At 38.2% G+C, this 22962-nt stretch overlaps 1 protein-coding gene across 2 annotated transcripts in view; it reads right to left on the bottom strand.

Moving 5' to 3' along the window:
* The window catches only part of PCNX1 (pecanex 1), a 171595-nt gene that overhangs the window by 10365 nt on the left and 138268 nt on the right, over positions 1-22962 (bottom strand). For both annotated transcript variants that reach the window (XM_007469296.1, XM_007469295.1), the window contains 4 exons: positions 17434-17687; positions 15118-15348; positions 8959-9059; positions 8039-8189 (listed from right to left, as the gene is read on the bottom strand). In XM_007469296.1, coding sequence (XP_007469358.1) covers positions 8039-8189; positions 8959-9059; positions 15118-15348; positions 17434-17687 — 737 coding nt within the window. The remainder of the gene's footprint in view (positions 1-8038; positions 8190-8958; positions 9060-15117; positions 15349-17433; positions 17688-22962) is intronic.

The raw sequence follows: 22962 nt of genomic DNA, 5'->3' as shown, positions 1-22962 counted from the left end.
TTTTTATACAGCAGGTCCTTATTAGTCATCAATTTTATAAACATCAGTGTATACATGTCAACCCCAATCTCCCAATTTGTCACACCACCACCCCCACCCCTGGCTGCTTTCCCCCTTGGTGTCCATACATTTGTTCTCTACACCTGTGTCTCAATTTCTGCCCTGCAAACCGGTTCATCTGTACCATTTTTCTAGGTTCCACATATATGCATTAATATATGATATTTGTTTTTCTCTTTCTGACATACTTCACTCTGTATGACAGTCTCCAGATCCATCCACGTCTCTACAAATGACCCAATTTCATTCCTTTTATGGCTGAGTAATATTCCATTGTATATATGTACCACATCTTCTTTATCCATTTGTCTGTCGATGGGCATTTAGGTTGCTTCCATGACCTGGTTATTTTAAATAGTGTTGCAATGAACATTGGGGTGTGTGTGTCTTTTTGAATTATGGTTTTCTCTGGGTATATGCCCAGTAGTGGGATTGCTCGATCATATGGTAATTCTATTTTTAGTTTTTTAAGGAACCTCCATACTGTTCTCCATAGTGGCTGTATCAATTTACATTCCCACCAACAGTGCAAGACGGTTCCCTTTACTCCACACCCTCTCCAGCATTTTTTGTTTGTAGATTTTCTGATGATGCCCATTCTAACTGGTGTGAGGTGGTACCTCACTGGAGTTTTGTTTGCATTTCTCTAATAATTATGTTGAGCAGCTTTTCATGTGCTTCTGGCCATCGGTATGTCTTCTTTGGAGAAATGTCTATTTAGGTCTTCTGTCCATTTTTGGATTGGGTTGTTTGTTTTTTTAATATTGAGCTGCATGAGCTGTTTATATATTCTGGAGATTAATCCTTTGTCCATTGATTCGTTTGCAAATATTTTCTCCCATTCTGAGGGCTGTCTTTTCATCTTGTTTACGGTTTCCTTTGCTGTGCTGTGCAAAAGCTTTGAAGTTTCATTAGGTCCCATTTGTTTATTTTTATTTTTATTTCCATTACTCTAGAAGGTGGATCAAAAAAGATCTTGCTGTGATTTATGTCAAAGAGTGTTCTTCCTATGTTTTCCTCTAAGAGTTTTAAAGTGTCCAGTCTTACATTTAGGTCTCTAATCCATTTTGAGTTTATTTTTGTGTATGGTGTTAGGGAGTGTTCTAATTTCATTCGTTTACATGTAGCAGTCCAGTTTTCCCAGCACCACTTATTGAAGAGACTGTCTTTTCTCCATTGTACACCCTTGGCTCCTTTGTCATAGATTAGCTGACCATAGATGCGAGGGTTTATCTCTGGGCTCTCTATCTTGTTCCACTGATCTATGTTTCTGTTTTTCTGCCAGTACCGTATTGTCTTGATTACTGTAGCTTTGTAGTATAGTCTGAAGTCAGGGATTCTGATTCCTCCAGCTCCGTTTTTTCCCCTCAAGACTGCTTTGGCTATTCGGGGTCTTTTGTGTCTCCATAAATATTTTAAGATTTTTTGTTCTAGTTCCGTAAAAAATGCCATTGGTAATTTGATAGGGATTGCACTGAATCTGTAAATTGCTTTGGGTAGTATAGTCATTTTCACAATATTGATGCTTCCAATCCAAAAACATGGTATATCTCTCCATCTGTTGGTATCAACTTTAATTTCTTTCATTGGCGTCTTATAGTTTTCTGCATACAGGTCTTTTGTCTCCCTAGGTAGGTTTATTCCTAGGTATTTTATTCTTTTTGTTGCAATAGTAAATGGGAGTGTTTCCTAATTCATATTTTTCAGCATTAGTGTATAGGAATGCAAGAAATTTCTGTGCATTAATTTTGTATCCTGCAACTTTACCAAATTCATTGATTAGCCCTAGTAATTTTCTGGTGGCATCTTTAGGATTCTCTATGTACAGTATCATGTCATCTGCAAACAGTGACAGGTTTACTTCTTCTTTTCTGATTTGGATTACTTTTAGTTCTTGTTCTTCTCTGATTGCCGTGGCTAGGACTTCCAAAACTGTGTTGAATAATAGTGGTGAGAGTGGACATCCTTGTCTTGTTCCTGATCTTATGAAATGTTTCAGTTTTTCACCATTGAGAATGATGTTTGCTGTGGGTTTGTCGTATATGGTCTTTATTATGTTGAGGTAGGTTCCCTCTATGCACACTCTCTGGAGAGTTATCAAAAATGGTGTTGAATTTTGTCAAAGGTTTTTCTGCACCTATTGAGATGATCATATGGTTTTTATTCTTCAATTTGTTAATATGGTGTATCACGTTGATAGATTTACGTATATCGAAGAACCCTTGCGTCCCTGGGATAAATCCCACTTGATCGTGGTGTATGATCCTTTTAATGTGTTGCTGGATTCTGTTCGCTAGTATTTTGTTGAGGATTTTTGCATCTATATTCATCAGTGATACTGGTCTGTAATTCTCTTTTTTTGTAGTATCTTTGTCTGGTTTTGGTATCAGGGTGATGGTGGCCTCATAGAATGAGTTTGGGAGTGTTCCTTCCTCTGCAATTTTTTGGAAGAGTTTGAGAAGGATGGGTGTTAGTTCTTCTCTAAATGTTTCATAGAATTCGCCTGTGAAGCCATCTGGTCCTGGACCTTTGTTTGTTGGAAGATTTTTAATCACAGTTTCAATTTCATTACTTGTGATTGGTCTGTTCATATTTTCTATTTCTTCCTGGTTCAGTCTTGGAAGGTTACACCTTTCTAAGAATTTGTCCATTTCTTCCAGGTTGTCTATTTTACTGGCATAGAGTTGCTGGTAGTAGTCTCTTAGGATGCTTTGTATGTCTGAGGTGTCTGCTGTAACTTCTCCTTTTTCATTTCTAATTTTATTGATTTGAGTCCTCTCCCTCTTTTTCTTGATGAGTCTAATGGTTTACCAATTTTATCTTCTCAAAGAACCAGCTTTTAGTTTTATTGATTTTTGCTACTGTTTTTTGTTTCTATTTCATTTATTTCTGATCTGATCTTTATGATTTCTTTCCTTCTGCTAACTTTGGGTCTTGTTTGTTCTTCTTTCTATAGTTCCTTTAGGTGTAAGGTTAGATTGTTTATTTGAGATTTTTCTTTTTTCTTGAGGTAGGCTTGTATAGCTATAAATTTACCTCTTAGAACTGCTTTTGCTGCATCCCATAGGTTTTGGATCGTCGTGTTTTCATTGTCATTTGTCTCTAGGTATCTTCTGATTTCCTCTCTGCTTTCTTCAGTGATCTCTTGGTTATTTAGTACCGTATTGTTTAGCCTCCATGTATTTGTGTTTTTTATGTTTTTTTCCATGTAATTCATTTCTATCTCTTAGCATTGTGGTCAGAGAAGATGCCTGATATGACTTCAATTTTATGTTTACTGTGGCTTGATTTGTGACCCAAGATGTGATCTATCCTGGAGAATGTTCTGTGCACACTTGAGAAGAAAGTGTAATCTGCTGTTTTCATATGGAATGTCCTATAAATATCAATTAAATCTCTCTGGTCTATTGTGTTATTTAAAGCTTGTGTTTCCTTATTCATTTTCTGTCTGGATGATCTGTCCATTGGTGTAAGTGAGGTGTTAAAGTCCCCCACTATTATTGTGTTACTGTTGATTTCCTCTTTTATAGCTGTTAGCACTTGCCTTATGTATTGAGGTGCTCCTATGTTGGGTGCATATATATTTATAATTGTTATATCTTCTTCTTGGATTGATCCCTTGATCATTATGTAGTGTCCTTCATTGTCTCTTGTAACATTCTTTATTTTATAGTCTATTTTATCTGATATGAGTATTGCTACTCCAGCTTTCTTTTGATTTCCATTTGCACGGAATATCTTTTTCCATCCCCTCACTTTCAGTCCCTAGGTCTGTGTCCCTAGATCTGAATTGGGTCTCTTGTAGACAGCATATAGATGGGTCTTGTTTTTGTATCCATTCAGCAAGCCTGTGTCTCCTGGTTGGAGCACTTCACGTTTAAGGTAATTATCGATATGGAGGTTCCTATGACCATTTTCTTAATTGTTTTGGGTTTGTTTTTGTAGGTCCTTTTCTTCTCTTGTGTTTCCCCCTTAGGGAAGTTCCTTTAGCATTTGTTGTAGAGCTGGTTTGGTGGTGCTGAATTCTCTTAGCTTTTGCTTGTCTGTAAAGCTTTTGATTTCTCCATCGAATCTGGATGAGATCCTTGCTGGGTAGAGTAATCTTGGTTGTAGGTTCTTCCCTTTCATCACTTTAAGTATATCATGCCACTCCCTTCTGGCTTGTAGAATTTCTGCTGAGAAATCAGCTGTTAACCTTACGGGAGTTCCCTTGTATATTATTTGTCGTTTTTCCCTTGCTGCTTTTAATAATTTTTCTTTGTCTTTAATTTTTGCCAGTTTGATTACTATGTGTCTCGGCGTGTTTCTCCTTGGGTTTATCCTGTATGGGACTCTCTGCGCTTTCTGGACTCAGGTGGCTCCTTCCTTGCCCATGTTAGGGAAGTTTTCGACTACAATCCCTTCACATATTTTCTCACGTTCTTTCTCTCTCTCTTCCCCTTCTGGGACCCCTATAATGCGAATGTTGTTGCATTTAAGGTTGTCCCAGAGGTCTCTTATTCTGTCCTCATTTTTTTCATCCTTTTTTCTTTTTTCTGTTCCGCAGCAGTGAATTCCACCATTCTGTCTTCCAGGTCATTTATCTGTTCTTCTGCCTCAGTTATTCTGCTACTGATTCCTTCTAGTGTATTTTTCATTTCAGTTATTGTATTGTTTATCTCTGTTTGTTTGTTCTTTATTTCTTCTAGGTGTTTGTTCTTTCATTCTTCTAGGTCTTTGTTAAACATTTATTGCATCTTCTCAATTTTGCCTCCATTCTATTTCTGAGGTCCTGGATCATCTTCACTATCATTATTCTGAATTCTTTTTCTGGAAGGTTGCCTATCTCCACTTCACTTAGTTGTTTTTCTGGGGTTGTATCTTGTTCCTTCATCTGGTACATAGCCCTCTGCCTTTTCATCTTGTCTATCTTTCTGTGAATGTGGTTTTTGTTTCACAGGCTACAGGATTCTAGTTCTTCTTGCTTCTGCTGTCTGCCCTCTGGTGGATGAGGCTATCTAAGAGGCTTGTGCAAGTTTCCTGATTGCAGGGACTGATGGTGGGTAGAGCCGACTGTTGCTGTGGTGAGCGGAGCTCAGTAAGACTTTAATCTGCTTGACTGCTGATGGATGGGGCTGGGTTCCCTCCCTGGTGGTTGTTTGGCCTGAGGCGACCCAACACTGGAGCCTACCTGGGCTCTTTGGTGGGGCTAATGGCCAACTCTGGGAGGGCTCATGCCAAGAAGTACTTCCCAGAACTTCTGCTGCCAGTGTCCTTGTCCCCACAGTGAGCCACAGCCACCACCCGCCTCTGTTGGAGACCCTCCAACACTAGCAGGTAAGTCTGGTTCAGTCTCCCCTGCAGTCACTGCTCCTTCCCCTGTGTCCCGATGCACACACTACTTTGTGTGTGCCCTCCAAGAGTGGAGTCTCTGTTTCCCCCAGTCCTGTCAAAGTCCTGAAATCAAATCCCACTAGCCTTCAAAGTCTGATTCTCTAGGAATTCCTCCTCCTGTTGCTGGACCCCCAGTTTGGGATCCTGACATGGGGCTCAGCACCTTCACTCCAGTGGGTGGACTTCTGTGGTATAAGTGTTCTCCAGTCTGTGAGTCACCCACTCAGCAGTTATGGGATTTGATTTTACTGTGATTGCGCCCCTCCTACCGTCTCACTGTGCCTTCTCCTTTGTCTTTGGATGTGGGATATCTTTTTTTGTGAGTTCCAGTGTCTTTCTGTTGATGACTATCCAGCAGCTAGTTGTGATTTTAGTGTTCTCGCAAGAGGGAGTGAGAGCACATCCTTCTACTCCACCATCTTGGTTCCTAAAATATTATGTACTCTTTTTATGTTTGGGTTCTCTTACTCTGCATAATGTTTGAGATTCATTCTGGTTGTGGCATGTAACAGCAGATCATTGCTTTTTATTGCTACGTAACATTCTATCCGTTGATGAACATTGGAGTTTGCAGTCTGGGGCTATAGAATGGCTATGCACACTTGTGTGTAAGTCTTTGCATGGCCATACACTTTCATTCTCTTGGGTAAATACATAGGAGTGGAATTGCTGTGTCATATTCTAAGCGTGTACTAATCCTTTAACATATAAGCCTTCTGTGGATTTTCATGAGTACATATGAACCTTAGAGATGACCAGTACTGACTGACACATCTATCTTTTCCTGGCCAGAGAGTCCCTCACTGGCAACCCATCGTCTGGTCAAAGTGATGTGCAGTGAATGGCTGTTGCTTGTTACTTTACAGGTCAATCTCGCCCTTCTCAAAGGTGTATGTGAATCACAGAACTTCTCCAGGTTGCATGTACGTTCTCATCTCCTCCCCTCCCCCAGCCCTCCATGGCCCCCAGTTCCCGAGTCCACCTCCTTACCCTCTCTGTTTGTCACTGTTGCTGTCTGTCACGGCTAATGATGACAGTGTGCTACACCAAACTGTGTTGGGCCTGATTATAAGGTGGAGAACCACTGTCACAGGCTAAAAACACATGTGAGGAAATGGACTGGGAGCAACAGGCAATAGCACTTGTAGGGAGAGATAGGGACAGACACGGAAGGATCAGAAAATACAGAGAGCCTGTGCCTCAGCTCCTCTCTCCCAGATGGAGAGAAAATACCTGTCATAATGTTCAGAATTAACTGCTAGTTAGTCATGCTACATAAAAAAGTATTTCTTATGTAGCAGACACACAATACCTTTTGCGAAATTCTGAAGTTTAAAAAATATTTTAATATGAAGTCATTATCTTTTTATTTTCAATACATTGAATTTTGTCTTGAAACTCTAAAGCTAGCCTGAAGATGGACAATTCCATTTGATCCCTATTGTACATTTTCCCCATCATCCTCAAAATAGTATTCTTTTCACAAAGATTTTCAAATACTATAGCCCTTATTAGTAATGCTCCTAAATAACGTGGGGTGTTAACTTCATTGCAACACGTTTTACCTTATTTTATTTTATTTTTTGGCTATGTCGGGTCTTAGTTGTGGCATGCAGAGTCTTCACTGAGACATGCAGGATCTTTCGTTGTGGTGTGTGGGCTTCTCTCTAGTTGTGGTGTGTGGGTTTTCTCTCTCTAGTTGTGGTGTGCGGACTCCACAACACGTGGGCTGTCTAGTTTGTGGCGCACAAGCTCAGTAGTTGTGGCACATGGGCTCAGCTGTCCCACAGCATGTGGGATCTTAGTTCCCTGACCAGGGATTGAACCCGTGGCCCCTGCATTGGGTGGCAGATTCTTTATCACTGGACCACCAGGGAACTTCCCCTTCTAACACTTTAGATCACAGTAAAATCATCTGAAGAGTAATTCACCCTTTATTTGGTGGGAAGAGTCATCCAGATTTGAGCACAGCAGATGTGTTTCAATGAATACTGTCATGTGCTCTCTATCATCAGATCTCATCATTGCTGTCAAGTGGAATGATTAGAGCAGCAAGTGCCAGTATTTAATTTCAAAATATATTCTTAAAGTGATCCGGGGCTTTAGATATACATTTTGGAGCCCCCATTTTCATTTTATTACCTTACTAGGATTATCTAATTAAGGCTGAATCTGTCCTAACCATCTATTACTCTATACAACATGGTGAATGGAGCTCATAGTTCAGTAACAGCAGCACTTACAAGACTCCAGAGATGCCGTTACACTGCACCAGAAGTCAGCTACGTCCACCCGCAGAACAGGAATGAATTACAATCACATGAAGTCAAAGCAACCATTACAGTGGCCATAGGTATTTATTTCCAGTTTATCACTGCTTGCATTTTTTCCTCAAGTTCATGCCCAGGTCACTCCCTAATATTAACGTTCAAATTTACTGTTAGAAACACAGGTTTAGGCTAAGATTTAATATCATGTCATGAATCATGTTTTTCTTTGCTTCGAATCAGTCTTTCTCAAAAGGATCCTAAGGAACATAATTTGGAAGTCAAGTGAAGAAGTACCATTAAACACCAGTAATGCCTTAGAAATTCCCTATTCTTACCTGATGAAGTTTAATGGACATACGAATTCCAGGGACTACTACTTTTCTCAGCAATTCCATGTCAGCAAAGATCCATTCGTCTCGAATTGAAGAAATTCGGAAATCTCCCTTAAATAGGGCATGCAATCCATAGAGGAATGACTCTAAATTACTGTTAAGATTAGAGATAAAAGTTTACATATTTTAACAAAGGTCTTCCATTACACTGATTCTAACATTTGGTTATGCATCAGAAGAATGTGGGAGTGTTTTGAAGATACAAATGCCAAGAACTAATGTAAGCACCCCTGAATCAGAATCACAAGGGACAGGGCCTGTTTGACCTGGGACCCTTGTTTATGAACTACTATAATAGTGAGTCCCTGAAAATAAGCAACAGGCAAAGACACTGTAACTTAAAAGAAAGTAAGGAGGGCCTAATGGAAAACATGTAGGAATCACAGAAGAAACTTAAAATATGTGGCATTTCTTAATTCTAATTCAATTGGATGTATATGTCAAGAAATCCAGTTTATATTTAGCCCCCAAATCTAATGTACCACCATATTAACAGTATAAATGCTGTGAACAAATATTGCAAGGAGAAATGGAAAAATAAAAAGAAATGAATTGTTAGAAAAATAGATGTATATGGGAAGAGACCAATCATACGTTATGAGTTGATTATTTCTTAAAATGTCTTAAATCTATTAAATTCTCATTATCTATAGTTGCCCACACGTGTGAATTTTAAAAGCCAGTTCTGTTAACCACTTAGAACTCCACTGTGTTCGGCAAAAAGATCTATACAATACAATATCCGAAGAGGTATTTGCAATAAATTAGCACAGAACGCTTCCATTAAAAACTATTTCAGATTTTTCAGATTTCAGTTATAGAGCTTCCCAGTCTCTTTCTGAAAACAGAAATGCCTTCCTTACCTGGACATATGGTGGGATGCAGTCCCCAAAGCTCTCCGTCCCAGAACACAGAGTCCATAACAAAGAGTCACCAGGGATGAATCTTTGTCCACATCCAGTGGCTTTAAAAAACAAAGAATGGGGTGACAGGGTCAAAAGGCACAAATTTCCAGTTATAAAATGAATAAGTCGTGGTGATGTAATGTACAGCACAATGACTACAGTTTAGTAATACTGTATTGCATATTTGAAAATTACTGAGAGAGTAGATCTTAAAAGTTCTCGTCACAAGGAAAAAATAATTCTGTAACTATGTATGGTGAAAGATGTTAACTAGATTTATTGTGGTTATCACTTTGCAGTATACACAAATATGGAATAATTATGTTGCACACCTGAAACTAATTAATGTTATGTCAATTACACCTCACTAAAAAAAGGAAAAACAAAAGAATGTTAGTTATCAGAAAGGAATATGAGTATTTAACAAGTCAGAAGATATCTATCTAATAAATCAGAGAAGTTCAGGAGCTCAACTAGTACATACTTTCTATCTCTCCAGATAAAAGTTCTAATGAAAAGAGACTTAACAAAACAGCATAAAATGAAGTGTGAATGTATATGAGGAGGTTCTTTGGAATCTTTAAATAAAATCTAATACTTTATAATAATACTAGAACATACTAAAAAAAAAAAAAGTGGCTGTATTACAGAGTATTAGGATCTTAACTATACATCTCAAAGTACTTGTTGATATACATCATTACTGATACTGTCCTCTCCTGAAAAATACAATATTCTATCTATATAGCCTATTAGTGACTATAACCATAGTAAAGAAAATCAAATTGATATCTGTAGAATACTGCTTCCCCTCAACCTTTTAATTTTTCAACAACTGCATACCTTGATTATTGACTATTACATATATATTATATATTAAAATATATAATACAATAATTATATATGTATGCACAAGCAAAATGGTATACTTTATATAATACTACAGAAAATCTTGGTAGCATCTCAATGACTGGGAACAATCTAAAGCAGTGGTTCTCAAAGTGTAATCTCGGGACACAACATGAGAATCATCTGGGAACTTATTAGAAATGCAAATTCTTGAGCCACTTCAGACCTATGATGTCATATTCTGAAGGTGGTGTCCACCCATCACACTCCAGGTGATTCTAACACATGCTAAAGTTGAAGAATCATGGATCTAGGCTGATAATGAGCTTAATTATTTTAACTTTGCCAATGGTATATATATTTGGCTTTATAAACCATTAACTTATAAACAAAAAAGGGCAGTTGTCTAAGATACTAACTTAATATAGCTTGGTTAGTTAATTACCATTAATTGCATAATTCAGTTAACAATAGTAACTGTGTAGGAGATCCTACATTTCTTTCTTTTCTGTCTCCCTCCCTTCCCCACCCAGTCAACTTTATATACTGAAAATGTATTGCTTTTGTGATGGGGAAAAAAAATTTTTTTTTTGCCTGCACCACATGGCATGTGGGAATCTTAGTTCCCTGACCACAGATTGAACCCATGCCCCCCTGCAGTGGAAGTGCAGAGTCTTAACCACTGGACCGCCAGGGTAGTCCAAAAAAGTTTTTATTTTAAATTTAGTTCAGGCCTCTGCTACTGGCCAAGACAGAGTAATAAAGGCCGGATTTACCCCTTGCAAATGAAATGACCAAGAAAAGAATATATTGAGACATTGGATACTAATCTCTGAGAAATGGGAAACCCTACAAGAGTTTCCAGGCTGTAGTACAAGGAAGAGGAACACAGGTAGAGCCTAGACGTCTCCAAGTTGAGGAGATAGCTGGGAGTCTGGGGAGGTCAAGGTGGCTAGAGTTTGCAGGGCAAAGTGCCAAGGAGAGACCTACATATAGAGAGCAAGCTCTGGAGATCGGCAGAGGATCCCTCTTGAGTCCAGCAGATTACTGATCAGCACATACTGCAAAGGTCCAAGGCTGAGAACAGAACCATCAGAAAAAAAGCAGAAAGGAACAATGGAAAATTCTATGATTGGCTAGAGTGCTCAAAAGAATACTGTCTCAGTAATGGGGAAAAATTAGCCCCAGACTAAAGGCTGCTTTGGTCCCTCCTAAGAAAGCTTAAAAGTAAACCCTGAAAAGATCAAACTGTCCCCAAGGAATTTAATTGTGTCACAGAATAATAAGGTCAATAATATTTATGGGAATACAAAAATATCTAGCACTCATCAAGGTAAAATTCATAAAGTCTAGCATCCAATCAAAAACTGTCAGGCATGCAAACTAGCAGGTAAATAGGACCCGCAATTAGAAAAATAATCAACTAATCAATCAAAACTGACCCAGAAATGACGCAGATGTTAGAATTAGTCAACAAGGACATTAGAAGAGTTATTATAACTGCATTCCATAAGTTCAAAAAGATAGAGGAATGACAGCATGCTAGTAGACATGGAAGGTTTATATCACTATAAAAGACACAAGGAATTCCCTGGTGGTCCAGTGGTTATGACTCCACGCTTCCACCACTGGGGGCCTGGGTTCGATCCCTGATTGGGGAACTAAGATCCCGAAAGCCCCACAGAGCAGCCAAAAAAAAAAAAAAAATTAAAGACAAAAATTAAACCTCAAAAAGACAAAAAAAATGCAATGTCTGAGAATAAAAAAAATACACTGCATGAGATTAATGGTGTATTAAACAACGCAGAAGAAAAAATAAATGGTCTAACAAATATAACAGACACTATGCAAAATTAAACACAGAGACAAATAAAAGACTAAAAAAAAAAAATACAGAGCATTAGTGAGCTGTAGGACAACTTAAGGCAGCCTAATATAAATGTTAACTGGAGTTCCCCAGAAAAGGGAAACAGGAAGACAGTAAAAAAATTTTGAAAAAAATAATCACCAAAGTATTTCCAAATCTGATGAAAATAATATATACCTAGGGATTCAAGTAGCTCAATGAACTCCAAGAACAAGAAACATTAAGAAGACAGCACCAAGGTACATCATAATTAAAGTGCTTGGGACTTCCCTGGTGATCTAATGGCTAAGACTCCACGCTCCCAATGCAGGGGGCCCAGGTTCCATCCCTAGTCAAGGGATCTAGTCCCGCACGCTGCAACTAAGAGTTCGCATGCTGCAATGAAGATCCCACGTGCAGCAACTAAGACCCAGGACAGCCAAATAAATAAATAAATAGCTTAAAACTAGTGATGAAGAGAAAATCTTAAAAGTAGCCAGCAAAAAAAGACATCATTATGTGGTACATAGGCATACATTGTTTTATTACGTTTTGCATATACTGTGGTGTTTTTACAACTTGAAGGGTTGTGGCAATGTTGTTCTGAGCAAGTCTATTGGCACCATTTTTTCCAATGGTATTTGCTCACTTTTATGCCTCTGGGTCACATTTTGGTAATTCTCAAAATATTTCAAACCGTCCACCAGCAAAAAGATTATGATTTACTGAAGGCTGAGATGATGGCTAGAATTTTTTAGCAATAATGTATTTTGAAATTAAGTAATGTACATGGTTACAGTTTTAGACGTAATGCTATGGCACACTTAGTGTACTTCATAACATTTACAATTGGGGAAAAAAACAATTCGTGTTGACTCGCTTTTACTGTGATACTCGCTTTACTGCGGTGGTCTGGAACAGAAACTGCACTATCTCTGAGGTGCGCCTTTATTATTTGTCAGAAACAATGCAAGCCAGAAGGCAGCGTAGCCACATCGTTAATGTACTGAGAGAAAAAATAATTGGTTCAACCCTGGTAGCTCTATTTTGTTATTGTTGGAGAAGACACGTGTCTTACATCCTCAAATGCATTAGAAATTCTCACAAAGACTTCTTGCTAATACTAAAAACAATGGTGAAAGAAATGTACTGTCATTTAACAAGCAGGAAGCAAAGTCAAGCTGAGACGAATCTTTCCAATTTAGCATTCCAGGTAGTTTTAATGCAGTTAATCCAGGGCTACACTTACAAAAACATTATTTCAAGCTCTTCAGAAGACAGGTACAGCTATTATATGAAAGATTATTTCCTCCTAGAATACATATAATAAGAGAAGGAGGAAAGAATGATTTTTTTATTTCTGTGTAATATGCAAGTTAGAAAACTATCTTGGAAGGAAATTAGGGGGAAAAAAGTCTGGAGGCAACTTTATTAACATTCAGGTGAGGGTACCAGAATTTGGAGTCAGCAAATCTTTCTGGTTTAATTAACTTCCTTCCCTGGGAAGAGGTTATTCTGGGAATGGTGATTCAGAAAACAGAATTCATGGTTTTAGGGAGGTAGGGATAATCTTGTTCAATTTAAAAAACTGGAGAATGAAGGGATTATTTTAATTTTCCTGACAATTTTCTTCTAGAGGGGACTGCAAGAGTAGAATATAAGCCAGACTGATGTAGTGATAAGCTCTCTGAAAAGACTGGGGATACCCAAGTTTGGAGGTAAACCTTTTGAATATGATTTATTAGCAATTAAGAGGATGACTTCCTTGAGGTACATCCATGACCTCAGCAATAATTTTTAAGAGATTATTTATTCCTTAAAGTTAGGAAGGATGGAGCCTGTTCCTGAGTCGGTAGACTGAGTTCCTAGCCTAGGTGACGATGGTTAAACCGAACAAAAGTAACCAATATAGTCTAAGCCAGAGAAAGGCTATTAGAATAATATGGTCACTCCAACCGCCCCCCCACATTCCCCTCCCCCGCCAAGAAATAAGTCCAAGGATTTGAGAACAGTGTGCAAAGCATTCTAAGTATATTTCATTTATGAAAAAAAAATAAACTGCTTGTTATGTGTTTGAAAGAAGAGAAGATTAGCTTTGAGGGCCTCCATTTCCAGACATTGTCTGCTGGTCCTTTTTCTGAGCTCTTACGAGGTTATTTTATTCTATCTTTTATTCCTTCCTTAAAAATATGCTACTCTGCTCAGTATCTACTGTGCATCCAGTACAAAAGCTCAAAGGCCACTGTTAAAAGAGGAATTACAAGGATGCTCCCTTTCTTATGGATGAAGTAAGAAAAACAGGCTGATTATGATGGGGTGCCTTACTCTAATTGAATATCTGTAAAGGAAAGACTAAACTAGGTGCTACATCTAAAGACAGTCAGTGTGTATAGCCCAGATCATGATAAAGGCACTGGTTGTCAAAGTGGCTCACTATGCTCCATGTTACAGAGTAATCCTGTACATAGGATGCTGGTGGTTCAACTACACAAGACTTTGCACTCTGCCTTGGTACCATGGTTATGGTCCCTGGGGTCTAACCAGGGGGAGCAACAGTGCCACAAGAGCCATGGGACCTAGGAGGAAAACAGTAGTTGCTGAAGTCCGTAACTCAGCTTCCCTTTAGGATAAGACAAGCTATCCTGAAGTGTGGATTACGAACCCCTTGCATTAAAATCACCCAGCATGACACAGATCTTGGGTCCCCAGCCTAGACCTACAGAATAGGAATCTCGCAGGCAAGGCCCATGAATCTACATTTTTACACATTCCTGTATCATTTTTACCCATGTTAACATTTTAAAGTCAGTAGTCTAGATGAATGTTGTCCAGTATGGTAGCCACTAGCCTAAATTTAATTGATTTAAATTTAAATCAATTAAAATTAAATTTAAAAATTCATTTCCTTAGTCATACTGGCTACATTTCAAGTGTCTCATAATCTACCATATGTGGTGGGTTAGTAATTACCATATTGGAACAACACAGAATGTTTCAATCATTGCAGAAAATTCTATTAGCACTGGATTAGACTTTGGATTTGGGACAAAGATATAAACTTGTCCTTAAGTCTGCTGTGTGTGTTTGGGGGCTTGGGGCTGGGGATGTTCCAAAACGCAGTCTTTACGAAGGTGCTACACGTAATCTACAACCTAAATCTGTGTACCTGCACAGGGTGGAGGGGTTGCTATTTGGTCAGTGAGATTATGACACTGCAGATGAAAGAATGAGAAAGGTCGCTTACTCTAACCTGTTTTGGCAGAGTTGGTTTGGCCCAATCATAATGAACTAGACAGGTTCTCTTACCCAGATAGTTAGAAAGAGGAAAGTCTAGAAAAACTAACCTCATGATAACATATAGAGGTATTCTTTCCATCTTTGAAAAAACAGATTCAAAGAGTTATAAATGAAATAAATTCTACCTTTGCTCTTCGGGAAGAGCAATACTCTATCCAGTTGAGGTAAATCACACAGAAACTCTCCCTGGATATGCCTGCAAGTCGATGGTCATAGTCTTCATCAATGTTTGGATTAAACGTTGGGTCCACATCAACGTAATTTCGATCTGCACACAGACGTAGTCCTTCCTGCATCGTCTCATTAGCTAGCCACTCCTCCAGTTTAGAAGAGGTTGTAACATAATAAATGATACCCTAATGAGGAAAAGATAAAAAAAAACCAAAACCCAAAAACTCAGGCTAAATCACAATCTGAATTAACTGCAAGTCCTCAGTAAATTAATTCCAACTGTTTATACTAATAGTAGGAATCAAAAATGTATATTCCAGCTCAATACTGTAAGTATAATATTTTAAGAATGCTATAGTAATACACCTCAGGCCTTCCTGGATAAAAATAAGTTAATACTTTTAAAATCACAACCATAAATTCAAGAAGGCAACTTCAAAACAACTCCAGTCCACTGATTTTAGGATATTCTAAAAACAATTCTGTCTACTGAATTTAGGATCTTTTAAGAGAGATTAAAAATCTTTATTGTGGTGCACTTATTTTGAGAAATTTCTCACAGAAAGCTATTAAACCATCTTGTGATCCTAGGTCAAGTTATTAAAATACAACTAATAAATAAAGCAATAGAAATATACATCTTTAGAGACAGGAAATTCCACACACAAATGCACACATGTTAAAAAATGTTGTAGGGCTTCCCTGGTGGCACAGTGGTTGAGAGTCCGCCTGCCGATGCAGGGGACACGGGTTCATGCCCCGGTCCGGGAAGACCCCACATGCCACAGAGCGGCTGGACCCGTGAGCCATGTCGTGCCCCGGTTCAGGAAGACCCCACATGCCGCGGAGCGGCTGGGCCCGTGAGCCATGGCCACTGAGCCTGCGCATCGGAGCCTGTGCTCCGCAACGGGAGAGGCCACAACAGTGAGCGGCCCGTGTACCGCAAAAAAAAAAAAAAAAAAAAAAAAAGTTGTAAAGTCAATTTCTTTAGCTTCCTGAGGTTGGGTTTAACCAAACATTTAACAGAGGACTCAGGCTTCAACCCAATCAGCACAAACAAGGTGGTACATAGAGGTAATAACACATGAATCATTAAGATTTAGCATACGTTTTTCCTCTTGAAAATGTTGGCTTAGCCTGTAAACCCCCAGTCATAACCATGCTGTACTTCTGTAAAATCTTTAGCAAAAACAGAATACCTGTGCAGTAAAGAACTAATCTTGCCCAAAGAGAGGTTTGGCCTTTGCACCTGGGTTCTGGGAGGTAACCTCTAATCCCATATGCACTGTCCTGCCTGATAAGAGTCTTTATTTACCTGGAGGCTTAGAACCATGAGCTCTAGAGGATCTGGAGACTAAGGCTGGCCATGTGGGTGGTCAAACAAGTCTAAATGACTGTGTGTCAAGACAACCTCTGTACACTGAGGCTCAGGCGAGCTTCCTTGGCTGGCAACACTCTGTAGGTATCTCTCACATCGTTACTGGGAGAAATAAACATTGTCTACACAACTCCATTGGGAGAGGACAACTGGAAGTTCAGGCCTTAGTGTCTCTAGACCCTGCCCTATGTGTCTCTTCCCTTGGCAGATTTTAACCTGTATCCTTCCACTGTAATAAATTCTAACCATGAGTATAATGGCTTTGCTGAGTTCTGTGAGTCCTTCTAGCAAATTATTGAACCTGATTGTGGTTTCAGGGTCTTGGGAACCCTGAAATTGCAACTGGTGTCAAAGGTGAGGGTGTTTTTGGAGACCTCCCAAATCTTGCAATACTTTCATTCAGTTTGTTGAAAGCAGTGCAAAGCAGTGGTTAACAGCAAGGACTCAGGAATCAGACAAGCCTGTGTTTTAAATCCCCAACTCCACTTGCTAGTTAGAGGACTTCGGTGAAGTTAACTTTTGATCCTTAACTTGTTTGTATGTAAAACAGGGACGTAATATTCCTTTAGAGAATTAGGTAAGATATACACATCATATATACAAATGCGTGTATGTGTGTATTCCTTAATGCAGTGCCTAAAAGATATGCACTACAGATGGTAGCTATTAATATTAATGAACAAATGTAATAAGTTTCACTAAAGAAGGAAATAGCAAGACCTTCATAGGTATAATTTACTGACTGTACTGGATACTAGAGAATTTAAATCACTACTTAGAAGCAAAGCACAAGTTAAAAAAACAAACGTGCATGTGTGTGCGCATGTGTGCGTATACGTGTGTCTTTTCCAAGAGCCTCTGATACCAGATTTAAGTAGGCACATATCCTTACCTTGACATAGTAAGTGGTGAGTACTTTCCGAAGATCAAAGACTTGAAGCATAGAAGCAGCACTGTTGTCAGTGATGCTATAACCCTCCAAAATATACTTGGTGACTATCACTTCCCAAGCTAGCCAGCGCTGGCTAAATGCAGCATTAAATGAAAGCACATGAGGAATATGGCCAGGTTCACAACAGCAAAATCCTTCATCTTCCTCAACACCTTCAGTAATGGCCTCCACTTCCCGTTGTTGACAGTAAGTACCTTAGAGAGAGAGAGAAAGCACTTACGACAAAGGGGAAAGAAACATGAGGTGAAAAAAACATGAGGTGGAAAAATGAATGCTTCAAAGACATAAGAAACTTAGAAAAAAGACATTTTATTTATAGCAATTGAGAGTATGCGATTGATTTGCCTTAGACTGTCTATTAACAAACTGCAGCATGCTCCAGAAAACAGGCATAGTATATATTCATCATCTGCAGAATCATAATGTGTACTAGCACATTCAAGGTTCTGAGAATTTGTGCAATAAAGCAACCTTAATTTTGATTCATTGATTCCCAAATTTTTCAAATTTGGGTTTACAACTGCATTCATATCAAATGAAGACCAATAGAGTCAACGTGTGTCTCACGGAGGTCTGAGTTAACTCAAAACTGGAGGAGTGGAACGAAAACTGAATCATCCCAGGGCACACGATACAGACAGACATGCAGAACTCAAAAGAATCTGGGCTGTATTCTCACCAGCACTGTGTCCATGCTGCAAGCAGAAATAGTATATATACATCCTATTTACTTGGCTATACAACTTATAATGGTTCACTATAGTTTAATATTAAATATATAATTACAATTTTTCTCTGTTGCCAATTCCAACAATAAGTGGATAAGATTACATTATTGGCACTTGAGGCTTATCTGCTGATAAGGCTTATCTGCTAAGTTTCAATTAGGTACCAGGTCTGATTGTTCTGTACTAGCAAACAATTCTTTGAAATTACATTCTTTTATAGATGATACTTATCTAATAGGCATTCTCTGCGTTAGTGTTATTGAAATAAAAATAGAAAATCAGATTAAATATAGAATTAGATACACAGCCATCTATGCCAACAAAATACCATCCATCACATTCATGTTAATTTTTATTTCGTTCTGTGGTCTTGCTTCCATTTAATTTGTAAATTCCTTATAGGACTGTAGAGTGATTATAGCTAATTTTATAAAGGCACATATTAAAGTTACATTATAATAAAAGTAAGTGGGGCTTCATAATAATTATTTTCTTTTAAAGAGGATATATACAACATCCATATTTAAAACACCACTTTGAGAGAAAAAGATGCCATGAAATTTAGCCCCGGTTGGTGATGGTGGTGGTGGTGGTGATGGGGGTATGATGAACGATAAGACTGAGAGGTAAGCTTGGCCAAGCTAATGAGCTGTACTGTCGAGAACTCTAGAGCCTTCAACAATTTTATTATTTCATTTCTTGTTTAATTATGTCGATGAGCCCTTCCAAAATAGTGTTACATAGTGGTGAAAAAACTTTGTCTTGAACTTGACATAAACAGGAATGCATGCTGTGGCTGACCATTACACACGATACTGACTACAGATACACATATACACTTTTTTCAGAATAAGGATGTTATGTAATTTTATAAAGTACTTTTGAAACCAATAATGAAAATGAAATTTAACCAATTTGCTTTTAATAATTAATTTAAAGAATGAAAAACAGCTGAATTGGTGAGGGATACTTAAAAATAAAAGTACTAAAAAAAAAAAAAAAAAGTACTGCTGGTTTCTCCTTACTCTGGGCTCTGAGGATTTTTGTATCTATAGTCATAAACGAATTAAACTATAGTTACTTTTTTAGCCAGTCCAGTCATATTTTGACATCAGTATTACATTGGTTTTGTACAAGAGAGCCTTGCGATATTTTCCTTCCTTATCCATTTGCTAGAATAGATTAGAGAGGGCAGAAGAATTACTCAATTTCTAGAAGAAACTTTCTGAGGCTGGGTTTTTTAAACTGTGGCATGAAGTTGGGTCTATTCCTTAGGTTTTATATGTTTTTACTTTATTTCATTCATTTTGTCATCCTTCTGCAAAGTCAGTCAAAGGTTTTTAAAGTAAAGGAAATACCATAACGAGAGCTGTATTTTGTGCAGATGACTCTGGTAGTAGTATACAGAGAAGAGAACAGGCAGGAGTGAATTCAGAGGTTTGACATTTTCTCACGAGAGACAGAATGAGGTCCTTGTTCACAGTAGCAGAATAAACAGAGTAACTGAATTAATGTGGGGTGTTTTCACTCTGACATACAAACCCCAAGAATATTTTCTACCCCAACATACCCAGTAATACATTTTGCTTAGAAAATGAAGTCAACAATAAGCACAGGAATATTAATAACTGAAAAAAGAATTTTGAGATTTGGAAAGGGATTCTAGAGAAACCATTACTAATTGTTTCCTGGATTAGCTAGATCCTTCAGTCACTTCATGGTGAATATAACTGGTAAAAATTAATAAAACTAATAATTATGAAAAACAGACATGTTAAAATTAATTTGAGTAAAAAAGGAAAGGAATCCAAACAGAATAAAAATTTTTGACCTATAAAGTTTGACCTGAAAAACCATACTTGGTAGAAGTAACATTTAAAAATATATAGAAGTAACATTTACAAACTTGGTAGAAGCTGTAACCAGGAAATTCTGATAGACAAAAAACATGATTGATAACTCAAATATCTGACATAAAATTTACATGGAAAAGAATCTTGAGAATATCAGTAAAATGGAAATGAAAACTATGAAGGTATTTAACCAAGATCTATAAAAAAACTGATCAAGAAATTTTAGTTAAATGTCACTTAAAATTTAGCATCCACTATGAGAGGCAATAAAATCAAAGGAATTAAATTGGCTTAATGGAGTATACATCAGAAAACACATCAAAATGCTCAGCAGATCCAAATATCTGCCTGGCAAAATACTGCCTGACAACACTCTTAATTAATATTTTAAGGGGTAGGAGGTAGATGGAACAGGGACTACCACTGTGAAGGAAAGAAAATAACCAAAGATCACAACAGCATTTGAGCAAGAATATAATCATTCCTCATCAAAGTTCTGCAATGAAGAGGAAGGAGAAAAGACTATTACTTAGATTACTTAACGACCCTACAAAATGATCTTTATCATATGCTAGCTGCTGTGATAGCTGCTGGATATACAATGATAAATGAAGCAGATAGGACTCCTGCCCTTGAGGAGTTTATAATCTACAGCAAAGGTTTACAAAATACAGCCCTAGGCCAAATCCAAGCTAACAGTGGTTTTGATATTTTTAAAGGGTTGTTTAAAAGAAAAATCAAAGAAGAACATGCAACAGAGAATGTGTATGGCTCCAAAAGCCTGCGCTATTAACTATCTTGGCTCTTCACAGAAAATGTCTGCCAACCCCTGGGCTAGAGAAGAAATAAACTTTAAACAAATAAATAAATATAAAATTAGAACTCTGCTAAGTGCTAAGGAGGTAAAAACAGGGTAATATGAGAGAAAATCATGTGGGACAGGTGGTTAGAGACTAAGGCTTCTCTGAGAAAGTGACAGTTAAGCTAATTCTTAAAGATAATTAAGGAATTAGAGGTGGAAGATTGGCAGGAAGAGAGGAGACGTTTGGTACTTTCTGGGCAAAGGGAAGGGCGATAAGGAGGCCTTAGTAAACAATTTAGCCCAGCTAGGACACTGAAGGAAGGCCAGTGTGGCTGCAGTGGACGAGGAGGGTGCTACAAAGTAAAGTGGAGAAACTGACAGAGGCCAGATCTCACAGCTGTCCATAGGATGTGTTAAGGAATTTGAATTCTATTTTAAATGCAATGGAAAGCCACTGAAAATTTAAAGCATGGAATGGAAAGGACATAACTGAATTTGCCTTTAAAAAAAAAAAATCACGATGGCTGAATGAAGAGTTACAGGTATGGCCTGCTATTGAAATTCAGCATGAGTTCAGAAAGTAAGGGGGTACTGTGTTCTCAAACTGATTTGAGTTTTGTTTGACAAAGAGTGAGAGTTTGAATGGCAAAGGATTTATCCAAAATTTTACTTGAATCTATTTGGTACCAGAGAGTAAAGTGGGGAGAGTGAAAATTTGGATCAATTTTTGATTTGGACAATTTCTGATCAATACGGTGAAATGAGCAGATAAGAAGGACCCCCTTCCAATTCACACACATAGAAATTCTGGATAAAATAACCTCCCCACAAATACCTGTTAAAAAAGAAAGTTAAATTAAAATCAAAAAGCAAAGATGAAATCTTCAGGTGCCAACAATTTAAAAAGAAGGTGAAGTTACAGCAGTGGTATGTGTAGTGGTAAGGGGGTGCTGACTTTTGGATGAGGATAGATGGATTAGATTTGAACAGCACTGGGTTAAGACCCCAGAAGAGATGGAATTAAGGTCCTGGGCTTCTGACAGAGAGTCAGAAACAAACCATAAGACAAGAATAGGAGATTTTGAAGAAGAGAGAGCGAATGGGTTACAAATAAATAACAAACATTAACATTTACTACCTTGAGTTTTATACACGTAAAATCTTATTTCCAATGAATGGAGTAACTTTAGAAAAGCACTTGCTCCATTAACAAAGATATTGTGTAACAAAGGTGCAAACTTTCTGATTCAACACCAGGGTAAAAATAAAGCTATTTGTCTTTTTAGACAAATGCTTTCTTATTTCCTATTTCAGGTTAAAAACACCTAAGGTACTTCTTAGAATAGACCAAAACACTGCTTGGATGCTTTCTCTAAAAACTCTCAAGTCCAAATGTTGCCTAGATTGGAAACACATGCATTAATAGGACTCCTTCAATTCCTATAAGACAAGTTTCTATTCCTGCTTACAAGACACTCAACTTACAGAAGTGGATAACATCAAGCTGGTATGTTTCTGAATGCACGATTTTCTGTGTAGAAACAGCTTCATTTGTCAGTATACAAAATTGTTGAAGGCTGGTGGGGGAATAGGGAGTAACGGCTTAATGGATGTGAGGTTTTATTTTGGGGTGATGAAAATGCTTTCGAACTAGACAGAGGTGGTGGTTGCACAAGATCGTGAATGTACTAAATGCCACTAATCTGATCACTTTAAAATTGTTAATTTGATGTTATGTGAATTTCACCTCAATTTAAAAAAAATTGTTGAGGACAAAGGCATGGCAATTATACGAAAGTAACTTGGTTAGCTAATCTCTGCCTCACAGCATTCTATGCTGCCAGCCATCTAAGGAGCATGTGCAGCTGATCACAATAAAAGACTAGCAAGGGCTTCCCTGGTGGCGCAGTGCTTGAGAGTCCGCCTGCCGTTGCAGGAGACGTGGGTTCGTGCCCCGTTTCGGGAGGATCCCGCATGCCGCGGAGCGGCTGGGCCCGTGAGCCGTGGCCGCTGAGCCTGCGCGTCCGGAGCCTGTGCTCCGCAAATGGGAGAGGCCACAACAGTGAGAGGCCCGCATAACGCAAGA

The sequence above is a fragment of the Lipotes vexillifer genome, unplaced genomic scaffold (assembly GCF_000442215.2).
Source record: "Lipotes vexillifer unplaced genomic scaffold, Lipotes_vexillifer_v1.1 scaffold684, whole genome shotgun sequence".
In the NCBI taxonomy this organism is placed as follows: Eukaryota; Metazoa; Chordata; class Mammalia; order Artiodactyla; family Lipotidae; genus Lipotes; species Lipotes vexillifer.
Note: the sequence above shows the minus strand (reverse complement) of the source record. Positions and strands in the feature narration are given on the sequence as shown.